Here is a 20,298-nt window from a genome sequence, read left to right on the forward strand (position 1 = left end):
CCACCTAATTAATATGTCTCCTTCTGTGACTTGTCCCCTTTCCGAACTCAGATCTGGAAAAGAAAATAAAAAAGTTTGCAGAATTCTTACCTGACTTGTGGTCAGAAAACCTAATCCAATGTTTATCTGACTAAAGTCCACTCTTGTTCAGATCCCTGCGTTGCATCTCCACCATCACCCATGCTCATCAATGCTGTTTCATGTGCACTGCAATAATGTGAAACAGCTCTAGATCAGACACCATGTTCTCCGATACTGTTTGGTCATTCTCCTACCAACAGCCATTACTTATACTTCCTTCTCCTTCCTCACTTCTGCTGCCTTTGTGACTGGCTGGCCCTTTTGCCTTGGAGATGTCTTCTTGTAGGCCTAGTCGGCACCAGAGGCGGGCTTCGCAGAGCGTCTTCACGCTGCCGGAGAGCTTATCCGGCTTCGAAGCTGAGGCTGATGAGAAGAAGGTTAAGGTCGACGAACCGGTGGTGGTCGATCAGTCACCGACGGCCACCGCGGCAGCAGAGGCTAGCCGTTCGGCCTCCTCGGCCACTTTGCTTGGCCTCGAGCTGAAGGGAGTTGTTTGCAACAAGTAGTGAGGTTCTCTTCTGTTCTGTTCTGTTCTGTTCTGTCAATTGAGAGCTTTAAGTTGAATCTTGTTGAATTCGAGTATGTTCTTGCTTTAGTACTTTAGCTTCAGGGTGTAACTGTTTCTCCAACTGCCAGTGTTGGAGAAATTGAATAAATGTTATTTTTAAAAAATAAAATGGATTTCTTATTGGAAATTTTATGCTAACATTTTTTAGATGACTTACAATATGATTTTACACTGTGAGGATTAAAGCTTTAAATAAATCATTTTGTGCACATAAATTTATGTAAAACTATATTGTGCTTGTTTTTTCTAATGTGTGTTATTTTCTTTAAGAAATATAAAGATTTAGATTGTGAATGATTAAAAATGATCTTCAATTCTTAGATGTTATACCAATAAAAACACAAACAATTTAATTTAATTGGAGATCAATGAATACAATAGATAAATTTGGGTTCTTTGAAATTTGTGATTGGATTATTTGAGAAAATTTAAGAAACTCCTAAATCAATTTAGATAAGGTTTTTCGAAATTAAATTACAGGGTTATTACTTATTACTCTTAAACAAATCTAAATAAACTCTCAAATAATTTTAAATAAGATTTTTAAAAAATAGAGGATCATATAACTATGTTTATTTTTGTAAGGAGATCTCCAATGAGGGTATTTGATGGAGATATTTGAAGAAATATCTCCAAATGTCAAATATCTCCCATTGGAAGGGATATTAGTGAAAGCATTAGAAATCATCGAACAAAAAATTTTACCCAGTAATTTTTAATTATTATATTATAAAAAATAAAAATGAGATAGTAGGCTAGGGTCCATTGTAGGTATGAGGGTATTTGATGGAGATATTTGAAGAAATATCTCCAAATGCCAAATATCTCCCATTGGAAGGGATATTAGTGAAAGCATTAGAAATCATCGAACAAAAAATTTTACCCAGTAATTTTTAATTATTATATTATAAAAAATAAAAATGAGATAGTAGGCTAGGGTCCATTGTAGGTTAGGGTTTATTTGTATTCGTTGTTGTAGATTTTTTTATTATTTATTTTTAAAAAAAATCAATCAATCAACAACGATTTAATTGAATGTAATGGTTTAATTATTTTCTTGAGAACATTACCGACGTTTAATTTTTGAAACATCGGATAACGTTCATTTTTTTACTATATAACATCATATTTTCATCTATTTTTCATTAAAAAAATTACTGTATATCAAAAATTTAAAAAACGATGGATAAAAATATTTAAGTGGGACTCAAATATTTAAATATTGAGATTTATAAATATTTAATTATGATATTTGTAAGTGATGAGTATATCGTTGTAGTATATCGTTGTAGCATAGTGATGAGTATTTCCGTCTGTCATGCGGGTGATCCGGGTTTGTGATACCCGGCAATCGTGTGTATTTATTTTTTCTAATTGTTATTTTAGCTAAGAATCTTAAAAAAATAAATAAATAGAAATTAATAAAATAGTAATAACAATCACATCCGGTCGTTGTAGTATAATGGTGAGTATTCTTGTTTGTCATGCGGGTGACCTGGGTTTGATCCCGGCAATGGCGTATATTAATTTTTTCTAATTGTCATTTTAGCTAAGAATCTTTAAAAAGTGAATAATTAGAAATTAAAAAAAACAACAACGATCACAACCGGTCGTTGTAGTATAGTGTTGAGTATTTGTCACCCGGATGATCGGGTTCGATCTCCGGCAACAGTATATATTATTTTTTCTAATTGTCATTTTAGCTAAGAATCTTTAAAAACATAATTAGAAATTAAAAAAATTAATAATTATAATCACAACCGGTCGTTGTAGTATAGTGGTGAGTATTCCCGCCTGTCACGCGGGTGACCCGGGTTCGGCAACGGCGTACATTAATTTTTGCTAATTGTCATTTTAGGTAAAAATCTATTAAAAAAATAATAACAGCAATCACAACCTGTCGTTGTAGTATAGTGGTGAGTATTCCCGCCTGTCACGCGGGTGACCCGGGTTCGATCCCCGGCAACGGCGCTTTTTCTAATTGTCATTTTAGCTAAAAATATATTAAAAAATAATAACAGCAATCACAACCTGTCGTTGTAGTATAGTGGTGAGTATTCCCGCCTGTCACGCGGGTGACCCGGGTTCGATCCCCGGCAACGGCGGTCTCTTTTTTTTTTTTTTACGCTCTCCCGAATATTCGCTCTTTCTTGGACTTTGTTTTGTTGTTATGTATGATGCGTGACGTCATCAACACAGCCTTAAACATTCGAACCGACCCGTTTGTGATCCCCACCGTAGAACGAAGGATTGGAGCAACGGGCCAGGAGCGAGCGAGAGTGAGATAGAGCTAGAAGACGGCGCCGGCGCTCCTCCGGACTTCTTCTACAGGGATGGTTACGTCTCTCGATCTGCCGTTTCTTTTGATTCGAAGGCACAGTGTGAGAGATCTGGTTTTCCCTTTTCTTCGCAGCCTCTGCAGAAGCAGTACAAGCTTATTTCTCCAGGTGCTTCGGTGCTTGATCTTGGATCCTCACAAGGCGCTTGGCTCGAGGTGTCCTTCCCGTCCATTACTTTCGGAAACCTACTCCTAAATAACGATCTATAAATCTTTGCAACATAACTAGGTAGCATGTCAGAGTTTGGGTCCGCCGGAGAAGAGCTTATCAGTATTTGGAATTAATATTAAAGGTTTCTCACTGACTCAGTATTGATTACATGTTTTCGATAAAAAACTGAAAATATTTTACTAAAGTTGTTAGGTTGATTGCATAGTTAAAATCTATTTTTCTGAGATCGCATTCTTAGTTTTCTTCATGTATATGCGTTGACTACATAGCAGAAAGTGAAAGCTCCTTCTTCTCATTGTGATTCTAGGGCCAGGACAATCTGTGCGGACGTGGTGTATTTGTTGAGAGATCAAGCGTCGGCAATGTCTCCTCAGGTAAAATTTATCCCTGATCAATGAATGTCGATGTTCTGGCGCATTTTTGTTATAGTGGGCTGTTTGCAATCTAAAAATGCTATTTGTCACTTGAGCTCTCTATTAAATTGTCCATTCTTTTTGAATTGCGCTCCATACCTTTAAATTAGGTCAATGAAACAGTCTTTATCTCTGGATTATCTTTGGCTACTTTGTAGATTTTATCATGTTTCAATTTATGCGCACACCATTTTCTAAGAGCTGTCTTGCAAATGTTAGTCTATCCTTGCCCTAACTATAATTCTCGAGTTTCCACACCACATTGTCATCTTCAATTTGGTAGTCTAGAAGGATTTAAGATGCTATTGCACAATGGCTCCAACACTGTGAGAGGAAACTAGTTCATGCTATTGCATCTCTCAGTTCTTGTCTTAGCAGACATCCTTAAATTACAATTTCAAGCTGTAACCAGCTCCAATGCCTTTTGTTATATTCTTACTTCAATTGCTTTTATACCTTTTGATTCCATATTATTCTTGTTCCATGTATATATATGTAGTGTCTAGAAGGATTTAAGATGCTATTGCACAATGGCTCCAACACTGTGAGAGGAAACTAGTTCATGCTATTGCATCTCTCTCAGTTCTTGTCTTAGCAGACATCCTTAAATTACAATTTCAAGCTGTAACCAGCTCCAATGCCTTTTGTTATATTCTTACTTCAATTGCTTTTATACCTTTTGATTGCTTTTTCCATATATTATTCTTGTTCCATGTATTATCCAACATGTAGTGTCTTAAATTTGAGTAACCAGCTCCAATGCCTTTTGTTATATTCTTACTTCAATTGCTTTTATACCTTTTGATTCCATATTACTTGTTGACAACAGTCAACAGTGGAGTGGGGAGAATAATTATAAAATTAACAATATTTATATTATTTGCTTCCCTTCAAATTATATACTAGTACTTTGCCCCTCCAAATCTTAGTTGGTGTGTTTGCCACTGCTTGTTGACCACCTTTGAAGCTGAATTATTGAAAATAATTTATCTAACTTATGTAGTTTACCATTGAAAAAGTGGTGCCTTTGTGTGCCTTTGTCCCCTTGACTTGAAGAGCTCATATTATTTGTTGGATCTAGCGGTGGTAGTGCAATCTGAGCGTGGGCATAATGATAATATAACACCGTTTTGGCGAAGTCAAGATTAGAATTGGACTCTATCTGTTTAAGATGAATTTATCTCACACACAGTGCTCACGGGATACGGCAATCGTCTCTCAAGATACAACGAATTTAGCTTGTGATAGCAGCATTGCAAATTGCAAGACCTTTGAACTGAAAAAATTTCTCAAATCCTTCATAATGTAAGTATGGAATGCAATGTTTGCTTTGTTTTGAATTAGATGAAGGAAATGACAAAGTGGGAGGACTTATTTATACTTTTTGAAGGGTCTTGAATTAGATGAATGAAATGACAAAGTGGGAGGGTTTATTTATACTTTATGAAGGGTTAGAAGAATCTCTTGGTTCAATCAAATCTCATCCATCAAATTGGATGATCTAGATATTTTGAAACTAATGGCTCAGATCAAATCTCATTTGAAAGAGTATTTTGTCTCGTTATTTGAATGCATACGAGTTTTTCATTTTGAATTCAATGGCTGAGATTGAGTCATCCCAATAGGCACTTATGTCCTTTCACTTGGATGTGTTGAAGATCGTGAGATGGCTAGAGGGGGGTGAATAGCCTTCTTTTCGCGAATCGAAAGTTTTTCTCCTACGAGAGATTAGTACGCAGCGGAATATGGGAAAAGAAACAACAACTAAAAACACAAACCAAAGAAACCGAAGATGTACAAGGTTCGGGGATAACTTGCCTCTACTCCTCGGCGTGTCCGTGAGGTGGACGAAGCCTTGATCTTCGGTAGATCAAACCCCGGATAAATCCGGCTAATAGAACCTCCTTCTCGGTGGAGTGAACCTCTCCACAACCAATCTCAAAGATAATAGATAAACACAGAGATTGTAAAAGGAGGAACTCAAGATTGAGGCTAACCCAAATAAAACTTACAGCACTTGTGCCTCAATCAAAAAGTGAGCTGAGCTTCCCGAGTACAAAACACCACTCCAGGCAGGAAGCTTCAAAGAAGAGCAGGGAATGCACACGCACAAGCCAAGCACCAGCTAGGGTTTTCCAGTATCGAGAGAGTTTTCTTCCCCTTCAGCTCTTCCTCTTAAACTTCCTTCTCCAACGTTCTCTGAGTTCACTGCCTGATCCTCTGAGTCATCTGAGCCATGCTCCTCTCAGCACCTGATCGTGGCAGCTCAAAGCAACATTGTCTTTTACCTGAAAACACAGCTCGATAAACCTGTGAAGATAGAAAGATTTCGATTGACTCTTCTTGTTTTTCATTTGAATTCAAATTCATCCTGCAAACTTCAGAGTGGATTAGCGAAGCAATAACAGGAATGTCAGATCAGACATCAGAAATAAAGCAGAGAAGAAAGTACACGATCAGAAGGCTCTTAATCGATCAGGCTATCGATTAAACGTTATAAGTCTTTCCTCACCAAGTCGTGTAATCGATTCTTCAATCGATTACCTATGCTCTTAATCGATCACCCGATCGATTAAAGCATGGTAATCGATCAGGTGATCGATTATCAGACGCTAATCTGGTTTATCACCAAAGCATGTAATCGATCACCCGATCGATTACAATTCATCATAATCGATTGACCAATCGATTATGGCACGTTCTGTGGGTTTAGCGAATTGTCACAGATTGCTTGGTAATCGATCATCAGATCGATTAACAGATTAACGCGGGTCTCACAGAATGGTCTGTAATCGATCAGCAGATCGACTAAGGGTCTGTAATCGATCATCTGATCGATTAACCTACTCAAACTTGGTTAATCGATTCACTGATCGATTAAACCAAGCTAAACATCATATCTTGATCAGGTTAACTTGGGTCTCACCCGAGCCAACCGCGCTGAATCACGTAATCAAAGAACGAGCTACCAAGCCTCCTCTGATACTGATCCGGTCCGAAGACAGGCTGCCAAGCCTTCTCGGACCATAGTCCGGAACAGAGAACGAGCTATCGAGCCCTCTCTGACCTAGTCCGGTACAGAGAACGAGCTACCGAGCTCTCTCTGACCTAGTCCGGAGAACGAGCTACCGAGCCCTCTCCGACTCTATCCGGTCCAGAGAACGAGCTACCGAGCCCTCTCTGACCTAATCCGGTCCAGAGAACGAGCTACCGAGCCCTCTCTGACCTAATCCGGAGAACGAGCTACCGATCCCTCTCTGACCTAATCCGGAGAACGAGCTACCGAGCCCTCTCCGACTCTATCCGGTCCAGAGAACGAGCTACCGAGCCCTCTCTGCATCGATCAATCTGAATATGAACTTAAATCGTTGTCAACATCAAAATAACAATCGGGACAAAACTGCATCAACAGGATGAACTTGATTTGTCCATCTTAATCTGACGATCCAGATTAAATCATATTACATATCAAGTGATGGACTTTAATTTCTCATTCACGATTCAAAATTAATTTTTCCAACATTATTATCTAAGATATAGATCAAAGAAAACTCTACTTAATGTTACTAAAAGTCATTAAAAGAAAACACTATTCTCATCTGTCATTTAAAGGAAAATCAAAGGTCAAATAGTTGAAACATTTTGCATTAATGTCGTCTTCAAGGATGAAGACAGGCCAGGTTCCGCTTTAGTCTTTGTGCTGCTCTGCCTGCTCGCACTGCCATGCATGGGGCGCTGTGCCCAGGGTGGTTTCAAGAACCTCCAAAAAAGCCGTAGCCCACTGCAGACTGATTAAAGCTGACGGGGCTCCTCAGAATTAAAGCCTCATCCATCTATCGATCCACTGTCAATTTCCATTTGAAGACCCCAACAACGATGAGCCCTGCATTGATTAGCTGAAGCCCGGTCTCTATACAAGGCACGCTTACCCTTTCCCTGTTTTCCCATTTCCTGTAGGATCCGTAGAGGTGATGGATGAGAAATGGAAGCTGTCGAGGAAGGGACGCAGCAGCAGCAGCAGCAGCAGAAATGGCACGACAGGAGATAATCGGAAGAGGAGCACGGTGGAGTCCTTGTCCAGGAGAGGTGCGAATCTTGTGAAAGAACAGCGGGCCAAGTTCTACATCATGCGCCGCTGTGTGGCTATGCTCATTTGCTGGAGAGATTGATTGCTTCTGAACAAATCAAAGTGTAGATAGAGCTCACAGGAGATGTAAGAAAAGAAAAGTCAGAGAAACAAAAAAGGAGAAGATTTTGTTTTATTTTATCCTTGTGTAGATATCATTTGCGTTAGAGAGATTGGATTCTGGATTTAAAGTGGAAGTTGTGTGCACGTCTGCGTGTTTTGGTTGTGACATGAGTGTTTTTTTTATCGTGGGAAGAAGTTTGAGTCGTAATGCTGAGCCATTGTACATCAGATCAGATCATATCAAGGGTGAAAGTTAAAGAAGTATTTTTTAAAAGTTTTGTAACAAGTAGGATATTGTTTGTGTCATTAAACGAATTTAGAAACATATTAAATGAGTGAAAACTACTTTATTAATCAAATTCAATCCAATCTTAATCACACAATTTACAGTCCTTGAAAGTGAAACCAAATCTTATACTAATGCAGTAGATATCGCAGCCGCTCCTTGGTTTTAACCACCCACGCCCATGTCGCCGGCGATTTGGAGTTTACGGCGACGCCGTCGTTGCCGGCGAGCACGTGGTACTTGTCTCTCCTCGTGAAGTTGGTGCACTCGAATCCCAGCGCCGCCGCCAGCATCCTCTGCACGTGGTTGGCCACGTCGTAGGCACTCCTCCCGCCGGCGCCATACGTGGCCTCCGCCGGCAACTGCCCCAGGAAGGTGACCTCGTACACCGGCCTCGGATTCATGAAGAAGTAGACCGGGTCCATCGCCTTGCACCCCCGCGCCGTCGTCGCGTGAAACACCCCCGCCCGGTGGTTCATCGCCACCGGCTGGATCCGGTCCGTGAGCTCGGCGAACAGAGCACTGAAGCGGAGCAGGAAGGGCTCCCGACAGGTGGTCCCCTCGGGGCACACTGCCAGATCGCCGCTAGCTAGCTCGGCGCGGATGCGGGCGCCGTCGACGGTCCGATCGCGGCTGAGCCGGACGGTGGGGATCGGCGAGAGTAGCTCGGTGAGCCGGGAGATGGAGTAGGTGACGGCAGGGACGCGGCGGCCAAGGACTGCCGATAGGATCACCGGGTCCATGACGGTGCGGTGGGTGCAAACAAAGAGGACGCCGCTGGTGGCGGCGGCCGGAGGCGGAGGGTGACGGCCGCGGACGATGTACTTGCTGCCGAGGAAAGGGGCGACGAAGCGCATCCACCTGAATGGCATGAGGAGGCCGAAGGCGATGCGTAGTACGGCGAGCGCGAAGCCGAGAGGGAACCAGAGGAGGATGAGCAGGGACGTCAGCGGCGTCGGCCGGACGACGAGCCGCCCGTCGTGGAATATCACCGGGCGAGGGCGGTTCGGTTCGCCTAGACCGGTCGAATTCAGCGACGGTCGTGAAATCCGAGAGTCGTATTTTCCCTGAACTCATAAATAAACTATTAGAATTTTCTTTAATTCCATAATAAAATCAATAATATTTATATAGATATAGTTTATTGTATATCGAGCCGACTCCACCGGTTCACTCACCACCTCCTCCTCTTCGGTCAAACCGGAGGCGAACCCAAATCGGTTCACCTCGATCTCCCTCCCCACCACTGCGTCCGCATACAAATGCTCCTTCGCGAACCACTCCACCATCACCCGCGGCCACCGCGTCACGACCACCAGCTGCCTCCCGTCTGATCGGAACGCCCGCCACGCCGCCACGTCCACCTCCTCCATGAAGAACTTGGGCAGCACCGCCCGCGCCACCGCCTCCACCTCCGCCTCCTTCACCCCAGCAACAGCCACGAATACCATCACCCGCAGACCCAATCCGGCCCGGCCCATCCGATCCAGCAATGTAAGAACCGGCCACAACAGAAGCAGCAAAGCGAACCGGACCAAGCCGAACGAGTCGGACTCGAAGGCGAGGAGCATAAAGTAAGGGAAGGGATCAGCTGCTTTAAGAAGCGTACCTTCAAACTCCAAAACCATCGTACGGTCACCCATAGCTCCCATTAAACCCACGATTATCACGAGATAATAATACTAATTAATCACTCAGATAATACGTCGAGACGTCAAAGAACAATACATGGAATATATATAGAGAGAGAGGCATGCATGCATTGCAAAGGACGTTGAACGGTCTCGAACTACCAAGCGGAAAGAATTACCTGGAACAATATGAGATTAATTAGGGTATAATCATATTTAATTATTGTGGATGAATACCTGGGAAGTAGTTTGCAGGTAGGTGGTGCACACGTGGCATGCGTGCGTGGATTTCTATGGGTTGTCAAGGAACATCTGAAATCTCTAATGGTGGCGGGGTAGTTGACCTCTTTTGAGCAAAGAAAGAATGAAAGAGAGGGAAACCTCTATTATTTAATTAATTCAATAGGTACTCGATCGCCACCAAAATCTTTGTAGATTAAGGAACAGGATTTTCCCTAAAAAAGTCGTAAAGAACACGTCATGGAGTTTTGCTAAGGAAGAATTTTGAGGTTAGACTCTTCCATTGGAGAATATCTTATTCAAATGTTAATGCCCGCCAACTAATTAAGGGAACATGTTTATCCAACTATGTTTGTCAAACTATTTGATAAAAAAAATGTAATAAAATAAGAGTATTTCAATTAGTAATTTTTAGGATTAGTATACAAATCTCTTCCTTTGCAATTTTCTCAAATTCAGATACATTCAACACTATTTATAAAATATGTTAAATATAGAGATCTTCAAATTTCGTCGGCCATTGTAAAAAACAAAAATCAAAAATTAAAAGACCCTCTTAATGATGGAGAATCACTGATAACATTGATGCTCTAATTCCTCAAACTTGATTGGTTTTAATTGATCCTATAAACATCAGAAATCTATACGTTTTTTTTGCTAAGTTAATAAATTGTTATAGATTTTTTAAAACAAAATAATGTTTCAAGTTTTAAAAATATTTTTTAAAAACAAACTAGTACTTTTAAAAGTAAAATAATATATTAAATATGAAAGAAAAAAAATTGGAGAAGTTTGTACTAAATTTGTGTACTTATCCTAATTTTAATTGGGTTAAATAGGTTTTTAATTGCCGAGATGATGTGGCACTTGCCTAATAAATAATGATAAGAACAATCCTGCTTTTAATTTAGGACATGAGGTCTCAATCTCGTTAATTTCAATTAATATCACCAAAATGACGTCATTGTCCCATAATCGAGCCGCCAAATTGAACCGGCTGAAGGTTGCCCATCTCCCAAACCCGAACCGTATCGGCTTTAATTCATTCACACGCCGCCATGAGAGAATGGAGACGATGGAAAGAAACCGGTCGCCGCGCTTCTTCGCCGAACGCCGCCGATACTGTCGACAACTTTGTCGAACGATGACGAGGCGTACGAGTGAAGGAAATCCTCTAACTCGACGGCGCCTTTGCGGGCGTCGTAGTACTGGGTTGGGTCGGGCAACGGCGGCACCTCGGCCAAGTCGCTACCGTTGAGGTACCGCACCACCTCCCTCATCCCCGGTCTCGCCGCCGCCGCCGACGGATGGGAGCGCCAAAGTCCCAGCTTTATGGCCACCTCCGCTTCCTTCCGGTCGTACTCGCCTCCCAGGCGCTGGCATCGAACCACAGCCCCGCGCTCCAGCGCGCCCACACCCAGGCCACCAGCACCAGCTCCACCGGCGCCGCCTTGGGGTGGATGGGCAGCCGCCCGTACACCACCTCCAGCACTAGCTTGCCGAAGGCGAACACGTCGGAGTTGGTGATGGCCTTCACGCTGTGGGTGAGCTCAGGAGCGAGGTAGCCAATCATGCCCAATGTCATAGATGACGTGGCTCCTCCTACGTTAAAGATGAAGAGTCAAGTGATGTCAAGATTTAGATTGACCTGACAATATGAGTTAATATGTATGCTTGGGTTGTATAATTTAGGTTTAGCATGAGCTCAGTCCTGAATCTCACTTGGATCTTCAAAACAATCTCGTTCGAGCCCAAAACTTTATCTTGGTCGTCGTTGTCTTTGTCATCTCAGTCTCGACCGTCTTATCTCGGTTATCTCATTTTGTCCACGCCACCTCAACTTCCATTCGGGGATCCACTTTTATATTTTTTTTTTGTAAATTACTGTCTTATATGAACCTACTAAGAAGGAACACAAATATTCTCACGAACATGCGACGGTTCAAGAATACCAAGCGGTCACGAGGTTGTCAGACATGGTTCTCTCGGATACCTCTTTTTTCTGCATATAATGATACCGCTTTAGTTGATGTGGAGAGACTCTTTGGACGACTATATAAATTCTAAAAAAGATTTTCAAGAGTTGGGGTTGCTCTCTCGGAGGTTCAACTTTGAAAATTCTTTTGAAACCAATTCTAACTTGAGCGTCGGAGTGACCTGTCGGGATTCCTCGGCATCACCTGTTGAAGTGCATTTCAGGTTCTCATCATCTTCTCCTTCGAGCTTTGCCCGGAAGTCACGCACGCTGGATCACTCCACTACAAAAATATTACATATTAGAATATTCTGTCGCTAATAGATCATTAATCTCTCGATTAGCGACAACACTATTCTGTCGTGTTTTTTTTGGTCGATGACATCAATTTAGCAATGGAATTTATTTTCCGTCGCTAATTAGTGACGGAATAAATAATTCTGTTGCTAATATTTGCGGCGATCAAATATATCCGTGGCTATTATTTAGCTACGGTTTTTTTTTCTATCGCAAATATTAGCAACGAAAATTTTTTCTGTCGCTGAATAGCGACATAAAAAATAATTCCGTCGCTAAACCCCGGTAAGGGCACGTGGATGATGGAAGGCAAATAGCGACGAAATTTTATTATTCTATCGCTAGTTAGCAACGAAATAATAAAATTTCATCGCTAAAATTTAAAAAAAAAAATTTCATCACTTAGGATAGAATTTATAATTATGTCGCTAATAATTTAATTTTTTTAAAATATTTTTTTGATTTTTCTGAATTTCTTGTTTACATATCAATCAATCCAATCCAATCCAATATAAATACAAAAAGATAATCCAAAATACATAACCACAACACTAATACAATATCTAAATACAAAACACATGTCAAAACATCTGAATACACTCCAATTCAAGTTGAATACAATAACACAAATACGAATATCTGAATACACTGATACTGTATCAAATGTTTAAATAAATAACTGATCAAAAAAATATCTAAACTAACCGAGCCAAAATAGAAGATCCTACAAAAAAATAATAAGATAGGTTAGTAATAAATTAATAATAACAAGGTATTTAAAAAATGCATGTTTACAAGTCATAACTTTAAAAAAATTAGAAGTAATAGAAATGTTAACATACCTCGTAGGTAGCTACTGATCAGGAACATTAGGGTCCTGAGTGTCCACATCTCGTAGATTGTCATAATGTGGCATAGGTGGCATCGGGCCCATGGCATCCATGAAGGTCGTCATCTGCCGCGCAAGCTGATCGTAAGTCCGTTGCTGCGCCTCTAATGCGGAGAGTTGATTCTTTAATTCTTGATTTTCTTGTTGTAGGGCTTTTATCACAGAAGATGATCCGGTGAGACGACCCCTGGCTTTAGGGGCCATCACACGATCATATATGACTCTTGCTTGGGACCCTAGACCTTAGATGGTGGAGCTCTTCTTCCTCTCAATGACCACATCATAGTATATCTTATTCAACTGGTCGGTTGAGAGATCTTGTCTCTCCCCTCCCTCAACAGTAGGCGTAGACACATGTGCAACTCTAGCGGACATTTCAGCTTGTCTAAAAATAAATTAATATAAAAGTTAAGATTAGAAAAAATAATTACAATACTGAAATGTGAAATAAATTTAAAAATTATTATCTTACATCTAATGCCTACGAGCGAGGATTGATAAATATGTTATCCATGGACTTGTGTGTCTTTGTAAAAATCTCCCAACAAGTAGGAGGTGCTGTAACTCGTGTTCCTGAAAATTTAAAAATATAATTAAATAAAAATCAAATTATTACTAATTAAAATACTTATTTTAATTACAAATATATTAATTGTAAATTTATCAAGTCCAAGGTATGCTCCACAATGGAGCAGGATTCTATATGTTTTGTGAATCCGGTGCTATAGGGCCAGCCAGCTCGATGTTTTTGTTGGATCGAGCTGTCGCTGAATTTGCTTGCCATCTTTCTGTAGCCCAAATGGCTTGCCATGCAACTCAAATGTCCTCTGGGATAAAAGATGGTCTGGTATCCTTTCTTCTGCATTTATAGAGTAGATTTTTGTATAATTTGGCACAAGCAGCATTCTAGATATCTTTAAATTCCTGCTCGTACTCTGGCTCAAAAGTATACTTTTTCTATAAGAAAAAAAATCAATTAGTAGAAACAAAAAACTTCATTGGTGATTAAAATGACTTACCATAAATTCATCATAGTAAAAGCTTCGCATGTACTGGTCGACATGCCTCCAAGTATGCTCTGAACGACATATTCGCTCGTGAAACTTATTAAAAATGTATGTCACAATTTTGTGACAATCGGGCGTAAAACTATATTATAAAATATATAAATATTAGACATATGTCATAAAATAAATTATGAATTAAAAAGTACTAATAACACTAATACTTACCACCCGCAACAACTCTCAAAATAATCCGACCACCTGATGCTACTATCTAATCAAACATATCTATATATGCAAAATTATAAATAAGAAATATCTGTATCTATCTCATCTATTTTTTCAACTTAAAACAGGTAACTATACTATTTGTAACTATGCTATCTGCTGTCATGAATTCTGTAAAAGGAAAGAAGAACAAGAAAAACAACACTGTAAACTAAACTGCATGTGTTGCACTGTGTTGAACTCCAATACTGCATGTTATAGATTTGCAACCAATAACAGCTTACTTGCTGAAACAAGCAATGATTATTTTATTCACTATTATTTCATTCCTTGCTAAGAATCCAAACCGATACTGACCTTGCACTTAGGAGAACTAAAGTAGATCTGCTCAATCAAAGCTTAATTGGAGTACTGACCTTGCACTTAGAGAGAAGCAGGACAAGTGAAGTTCAATCAGACAATTAGTTGGAGTATTGACCTGCTCAGCCTGCATATCTAATATGACCAAACCAAATAGGATTTGTCTCTCATAGTTTCAACATTTCAGGATTATCTCATCCAAAATCATACTGCATGGTGGCATGTACTGGTAAATTTGACCCAATCTTTAATTTCCTCAGTAAATATAGTGTGCCAAATAGTAAGGTAGTAGACCTAGTGCCAATTAAGTTCCATGGTATATAGGAAACAATAATGGGATAACAAGCAGATTTTTGGATTTAACAGTTAATATAGGAAACAATTAATATTACTAAACATGCAACATGCTATTTACCAGGAAACAAAATACTGGCAAAACATATCCATACTATATAAAAGAAACAATATAGGAAATTGAAGTTGCTTCTGAAGTACAACACAGTGCAACATTAAAATTGAAGTTGCTATATAAAACGTTTTGGATGACTATCATGCTTCACATTATTTCTGGTAATTCTATAATTCTTTATTAAGCATAAGCACAATATGCTTCATGTTGCTTCATGGGGTATAATAAGACAGATGTTCATGTTGCTTCATGGGGTAGGTGGTGGTAAGAGGAAGTAATTCAAAATTTAGCACACAAGGAAGAAATATAAGGATTAATTTGAAAATAATAAACAAGATGGAGACCTAAAATTTTTTTGAATCTGTTAACTACTTGTTGATCCTTGTTAAAATTACATACCTTTCTAAACTGTTCAAAATCATCCTATGACAACCTGTATATGACCTTTAGTCAAAATCATGCAGATAAAAGACAATAAAGCGTACTCACCATAAAAAGATCTAAACACTTAATAAAAAGATCTAAACAAGCTAAATGAAAAGGATAATATTCATCTACCACAAGATAAGTAAAAAAAAAATCTAAATAATAAGCAAATTTCTTGTGCTTCATATGGTAAGAAAAATTGTAATGCTTAGCTAAAATTCTTCAGAAAGAAATGATCTCTCTTGAAAGAAGTGATTATTCTCAGCATGCTTGGTTCCTATATAGAATAAGAGCAACGTCGTATGAACCATATATATGCATAAAAACCTCATTAATAGTTCTAGGTGAATAACCAAGCTTGGTTCAACTTTAGGCTTTCCAATGGATATAAACCATATTAAAAGCAATTAATCTAGGTCAGACTTTTGATTCATAAAACAATCAAGCAATCTGTTAACAATTTGTTATCCCAACCATTAGTTAGCCGGAAGAGGAGTTCGCCGCGGTTGGTGGAGAGAACGCGCGCCGCGGGAGGTTAGTTAGCCGGAGGAGTTCACCAGAGGAGAGGTCGCCGGGAGAGCACACCGGGAGTGACCAGATCCCCGGGAGGAAATACAGTTCACCGAGAGAGAGGAGAGGGAGCTCAGTTCGTGCAGGGGAAGAAGAAAAGGATTCGGAACCTTAAAAATCACGATAATAGCGACGGGAATAAATATTTCACGTGCCAATTGACGTTGAGGAGTAATTTTGGTCAAAGAAAAGTTTATTATTAGTGTTGGCTCAAGTACAATGCTTGTACGTCGGGCTTGGGACTAGCATTTGGGGTGATCAGAATACGCGATCTTGACCATTGATTAAACTTTATCTAAATTTCAATGGCGGAAGAGAACTTGTGTTCCTTCCTAAGAGTGTCGGGCTTATCAGGAGGCCGAGTCGTTAATACGGAACTAAAAATTCAAATTGATCGTAAGGCGGAACCGCTAGCGAGAGACTAAGAGGACTTAGAGTGTGAATCTTGCTTCCTTATAAAAGAACATTTACAAAATGAGTATTGAAGCAAACAGAAGAGAGACATAAAATAGTAAAATTAAGACTGAATGCAATAAGACCTCAGACAGAGAGCGTTCCAAGATTTTTTGAGCTCCTTTCGTTGTCAGTCAGCTAGGTAGCATGACCTGCTGATGGTTTGTCGTACACAAGATGGAATGGGGATATCTCAGTGCTCGGACCAGTTCTGTTGGTCTTTTTCTCCAAAAGAATCGTGGTTGTTGAAGATTTTTCTAGTGTTAACCATCACGACGTCTTAGCTCAATATTTCTACAGACGACGTTAATTTATTCTGGCTAAATACCGTAGATATTGGTCAAGCCACCAATCAACGATAATCTAATTCACGATGAGCTCAAGTCAAATTAGATTAACTCTTCATAGCTTGGGCTAAATCAACCCGATTCACCATCCAATTCAACTCAAGTCAACTCACCACACTATCGAACTTCAGTCTGATCAATCATATTGCTCCCAAGTTTGGATGTAACACAACAGTTATGATAGCACCGGTTACAAAAGGATGCGTGCACCCTTTAGTGAAAAAGAAAAAAAAAAGTGTATTCTTTGAGAATCTTGAATACTCTTTGCTTCTTATATAAGATAATGATGTAGTATGATATATTATTTCATTCTCTTTTCTATTTTATCCTTCTTGCACTCACTAATCTGACTTGAGCATCAGAGGATCTAGCCAAAGTTCTATCTTGATCTTCCTTCTAACTATTTTTCAATCTTTTAGTTTCCTTTATCAATTCGTGGTTGTCAAAATCCTTCACCAAGCTAGACAATTTCTAACCAAATGCCTCCGAGTTTTTGTGTTGCTTAACTCGATAACTATCAATCTAACAGAAGCCAACCAAAGAGGAGCCAACCTGATGCATATTTGACCTATCAAAAGAGCTCGACTGTAGAGAATCAGTCCATCCCCAGTCTCGACCGGATCAAAGTACAACTAGAAATGCTTTACTATGTGAGATGAAGCACAATGAGGATTCAGGACTAGCATGTGAAATATGTTATTAAAAATATTACATATACTATAAAAATGTCACCTGAACGATCATTAAAAGTCTTGGACAGAATTTCAACTCGTGCATCGCGATACATACAATAGCTAACTAAAAGGCTTGTAAACACTGTAATAAATATATTTAATTTCTATATCAATTATATTTTATAAATTAGTACGTATAACACAATTATACATGCTCAAAATATATGAAATAAAATATTCAGTAGCGTGGCATACTTCTCATGATAAACAGATGTAAAAGGGATCTTCTAAATTAATAATATTCAACTAAACAACGTCACCTTTAAGTTAATTTCTTCACCAAATCCTCTATTTTTTCCCCATGTTGACTAAGAAAATTCAACTAATTATTGCTCGCATGACAAATAGATAGTCTTTATCTCTTCGTCATCATTATCTTGATCATCTCTAGAACTCATAATATTCGACTGCACCAATAATTAACAGCCATGAAATTTAAAAATAAGATGACACCGTAATATTGACTTGTTTACTTGGTTAATAATTTTTTGTGTTTAAAAATAATAATAATGGCTGCCTCTATTTAAGTCATCTTCCCTCCTCTCTCAGACCTCAAGTCAATGGAAGGCTTAATCCCCTTCGTCTGCAGGGCCATCGCCAGCTACGCCAACGCAGGAGGAGCTCAAGCTCCGCCCGTGACCGCGTGGTTCGCCGGCGACTCGCCGTCCGCTTCCTACATGCGGCTGGCCACCGGGGACTCGGGCCGATTCCGAGCTGGCGTCGAGGTCGTCCAACTCTTCTCCTCGTCGCCGCCCCACACCGCCGGAGTACCCTGCTCAGCTCCGGCCCAGGCGCTCGGCCGCCGGCAAGGTTAAAAGATCGCGAAGGCGATCGATTAACAACCAAAATCAAGAAAATTAATTGCTGTCTTTTTTTGGTTAAGTATTGATGGTGAGGATTAAGTGATAATTAAGGTTAATAGTATGGTCGTGATTGTGGAGGTGTAGATATGGAAGACAAGAACTTGTAATTTGTAAATCGTAAAGTTTAATTTGGTTCAGATTATCTATTATTAAATTTCTGAAATATTATTTGTTCAGAAGAAAAAAATGAGGAAAGGTGAAAGAAAGACTTATCTTTCCTCTCAAGTTTCTATCAAAATTTATCGAATTTTCTATGTGCCTAAGCAAACAAGCCCTATGGGTTTTGGCTTGGTGTGTTACAGTAACAACAACGTACTGATTAAAATTGCAGTAACAGCAACTACGATCATTAATCTAGATCAAAAAGATTATTAACAGAAATCTCATATATATGTTGATAGTTGCAAGGGCAACAGACTAATACACTCAACAGCAACAACAATTACACAAGTCATATCGAAAGATCGATCATATAGCATGATAGAGAGGTTTCCTACGTGATCGACCTTGACCAGCTGGCACAACATAGGCAGGCTCCGTGTAATGCCTCCTTCACTCAGTCAACATAGGCTAGCTCCATATGATATATCTATGGCTTGGTCAACACGAATCGAGCATTGTAGCATTCCCGAATACCCAAGCTCTTGAGCCCGAGTGGGTGACACTTCCGAGTCCCTAAGTGCTTGAGCCCAAGTGAGTGATGGTCCAAACACTATATCTACATACATTATTCTGCCCGCTTGGGTATGAATGTAGTGTGCGGTCATCAAAGGCTAACGACTTCATAGATGACAGTTACAGATGCAGGAAATTAGAATGTGTCGGTTACAAATGAAGAAAAGGAGGCATCAGGTATAGCAATTATAGATGCCGAAATTACATAACTGTCTAGAATAAAAACACTGCATAAAGAAAGAGACATCGTTGGTACAAGGGAAACACCCTTTCTCTTCTGTCTCTATAGATAAGGTAATCACTATAGCTAGGAAGCTACACTGTAAGAAAACTCTCAATTAGCGACAAAAATAAATTTTGATGTTAATTAATGATCGAAATAATATTCAGCCGTTAATTTAGTTGTTATTACTCAGAATTTATATTATCCTATTTAATTAATTAGTGATCAAAATAAAATTTGATCGCTAAAATAGCAACCTAAATAAGCTAAAATAGCAACCGAAAAAAGTTTAGGTCGCTATTTAGCGGTTGAAATAAGTTTCTGTCGCTATTTAGAGATCGAAATAATAATTTCAATCAATAAAATAGCAACCAAAATTTATTTTGGTCACCAAAAAACCGATCACTAAAATCTTGATCAAGTAAATTAAAGTCCTAAAATCTAATGCGCCCGATCCCTAAAATCCCGATCCCTTACGATATCTATCCCTAAAATCCCGATCCCTTACAATATCTAGCCCTGTCCTACTCCGATCTCCTCTCCGGCACTAGCACACGACTATAAGCTCCTCTCTTCTCTCTCCCCTCTCCTCTCCGACTGGATCTAGTCGCGGTTAGGTGGGCGACCTGGCGCGATCGCTACCTCAACCATGGCCACGAGGCTGGCATGACCTCGATCAGTCGATGCCTTAGGTTGGTCGCGTTGCTAGCCGTGACCTTAGCTGGTCGTGAGCTTAGCTAGCCCCAACTGCGAGTTTAATATTTATCCCAGGCCACGAGCTCGACCGGCTGCGAGCTCGAAGACGAATGCAACGGTCATTCATCGTCGCCAATCCGAATATACCCCTTGGTCAGAATGTCAACCGTTGATTTAGGAACCAAAAAGGTGAGCTATCATTTTGAGCCCCTAGATCTCGTATTCGAATCG

The 20,298-nt window shown here is 39.8% G+C and overlaps 1 protein-coding gene, 2 non-coding genes and 1 pseudogene across 3 annotated transcripts; 3 read left to right on the forward strand and 1 right to left on the reverse strand.

Moving 5' to 3' along the window:
* The first annotated feature begins 353 nt into the window (after positions 1-353).
* LOC141832596 (uncharacterized) lies at positions 354-7,886 on the forward strand. Its single transcript, XM_074720076.1, has 4 exons — positions 354-583; positions 2,849-3,143; positions 3,467-3,533; positions 7,530-7,886. Exons 1-4 carry the CDS (start codon positions 354-356, stop codon positions 7,739-7,741), a joined length of 804 nt encoding a protein of 267 aa, XP_074576177.1. The 3' UTR covers positions 7,742-7,886.
* TRNAD-GUC (transfer RNA aspartic acid (anticodon GUC)) lies at positions 2,549-2,620 on the forward strand. Its single transcript has one exon. It is a non-coding gene; the product is annotated as a tRNA-Asp (tRNA).
* Positions 2,683-2,754, forward strand: TRNAD-GUC (transfer RNA aspartic acid (anticodon GUC)). The gene has a single exon. It is a non-coding gene; the product is annotated as a tRNA-Asp (tRNA).
* A 292-nt stretch (positions 7,887-8,178) lies between the features above and the next one.
* LOC141832409 (glycerol-3-phosphate acyltransferase 5-like) lies at positions 8,179-9,690 on the reverse strand (annotated as a pseudogene).
* Positions 9,691-20,298: the final 10,608 nt, after the last annotated feature.

This window comes from Curcuma longa, chromosome 7 (genome assembly GCF_044706935.1).
Source record: "Curcuma longa cultivar G26 ecotype Majalengka, Jawa Barat chromosome 7, ITB_CL_G26_1.1, whole genome shotgun sequence".
NCBI lineage: Eukaryota > Viridiplantae > Streptophyta > Magnoliopsida > Zingiberales > Zingiberaceae > Curcuma > Curcuma longa.

What these genes read in the sequence shown, in the direction of transcription:
- LOC141832596 (XM_074720076.1), top strand. Translation starts at nt 354, where the DNA reads ATGTCTTCTTGTAGGCCTAGTCGGCACCAGAGGCGGGCTTCGCAGAGC. An exon ending in CACAAGGCGCTTGGCTCGAG is followed by an intron (nt 3,144 to 3,466) that starts GTGTCCTTCCCG and finishes TTGTGATTCTAG; the next exon opens with GGCCAGGACAATCTGTGCGG. An exon ending in CGTCGGCAATGTCTCCTCAG is followed by an intron (nt 3,534 to 7,529) that starts GTAAAATTTATC and finishes CATTTCCTGTAG; the next exon opens with GATCCGTAGAGGTGATGGAT.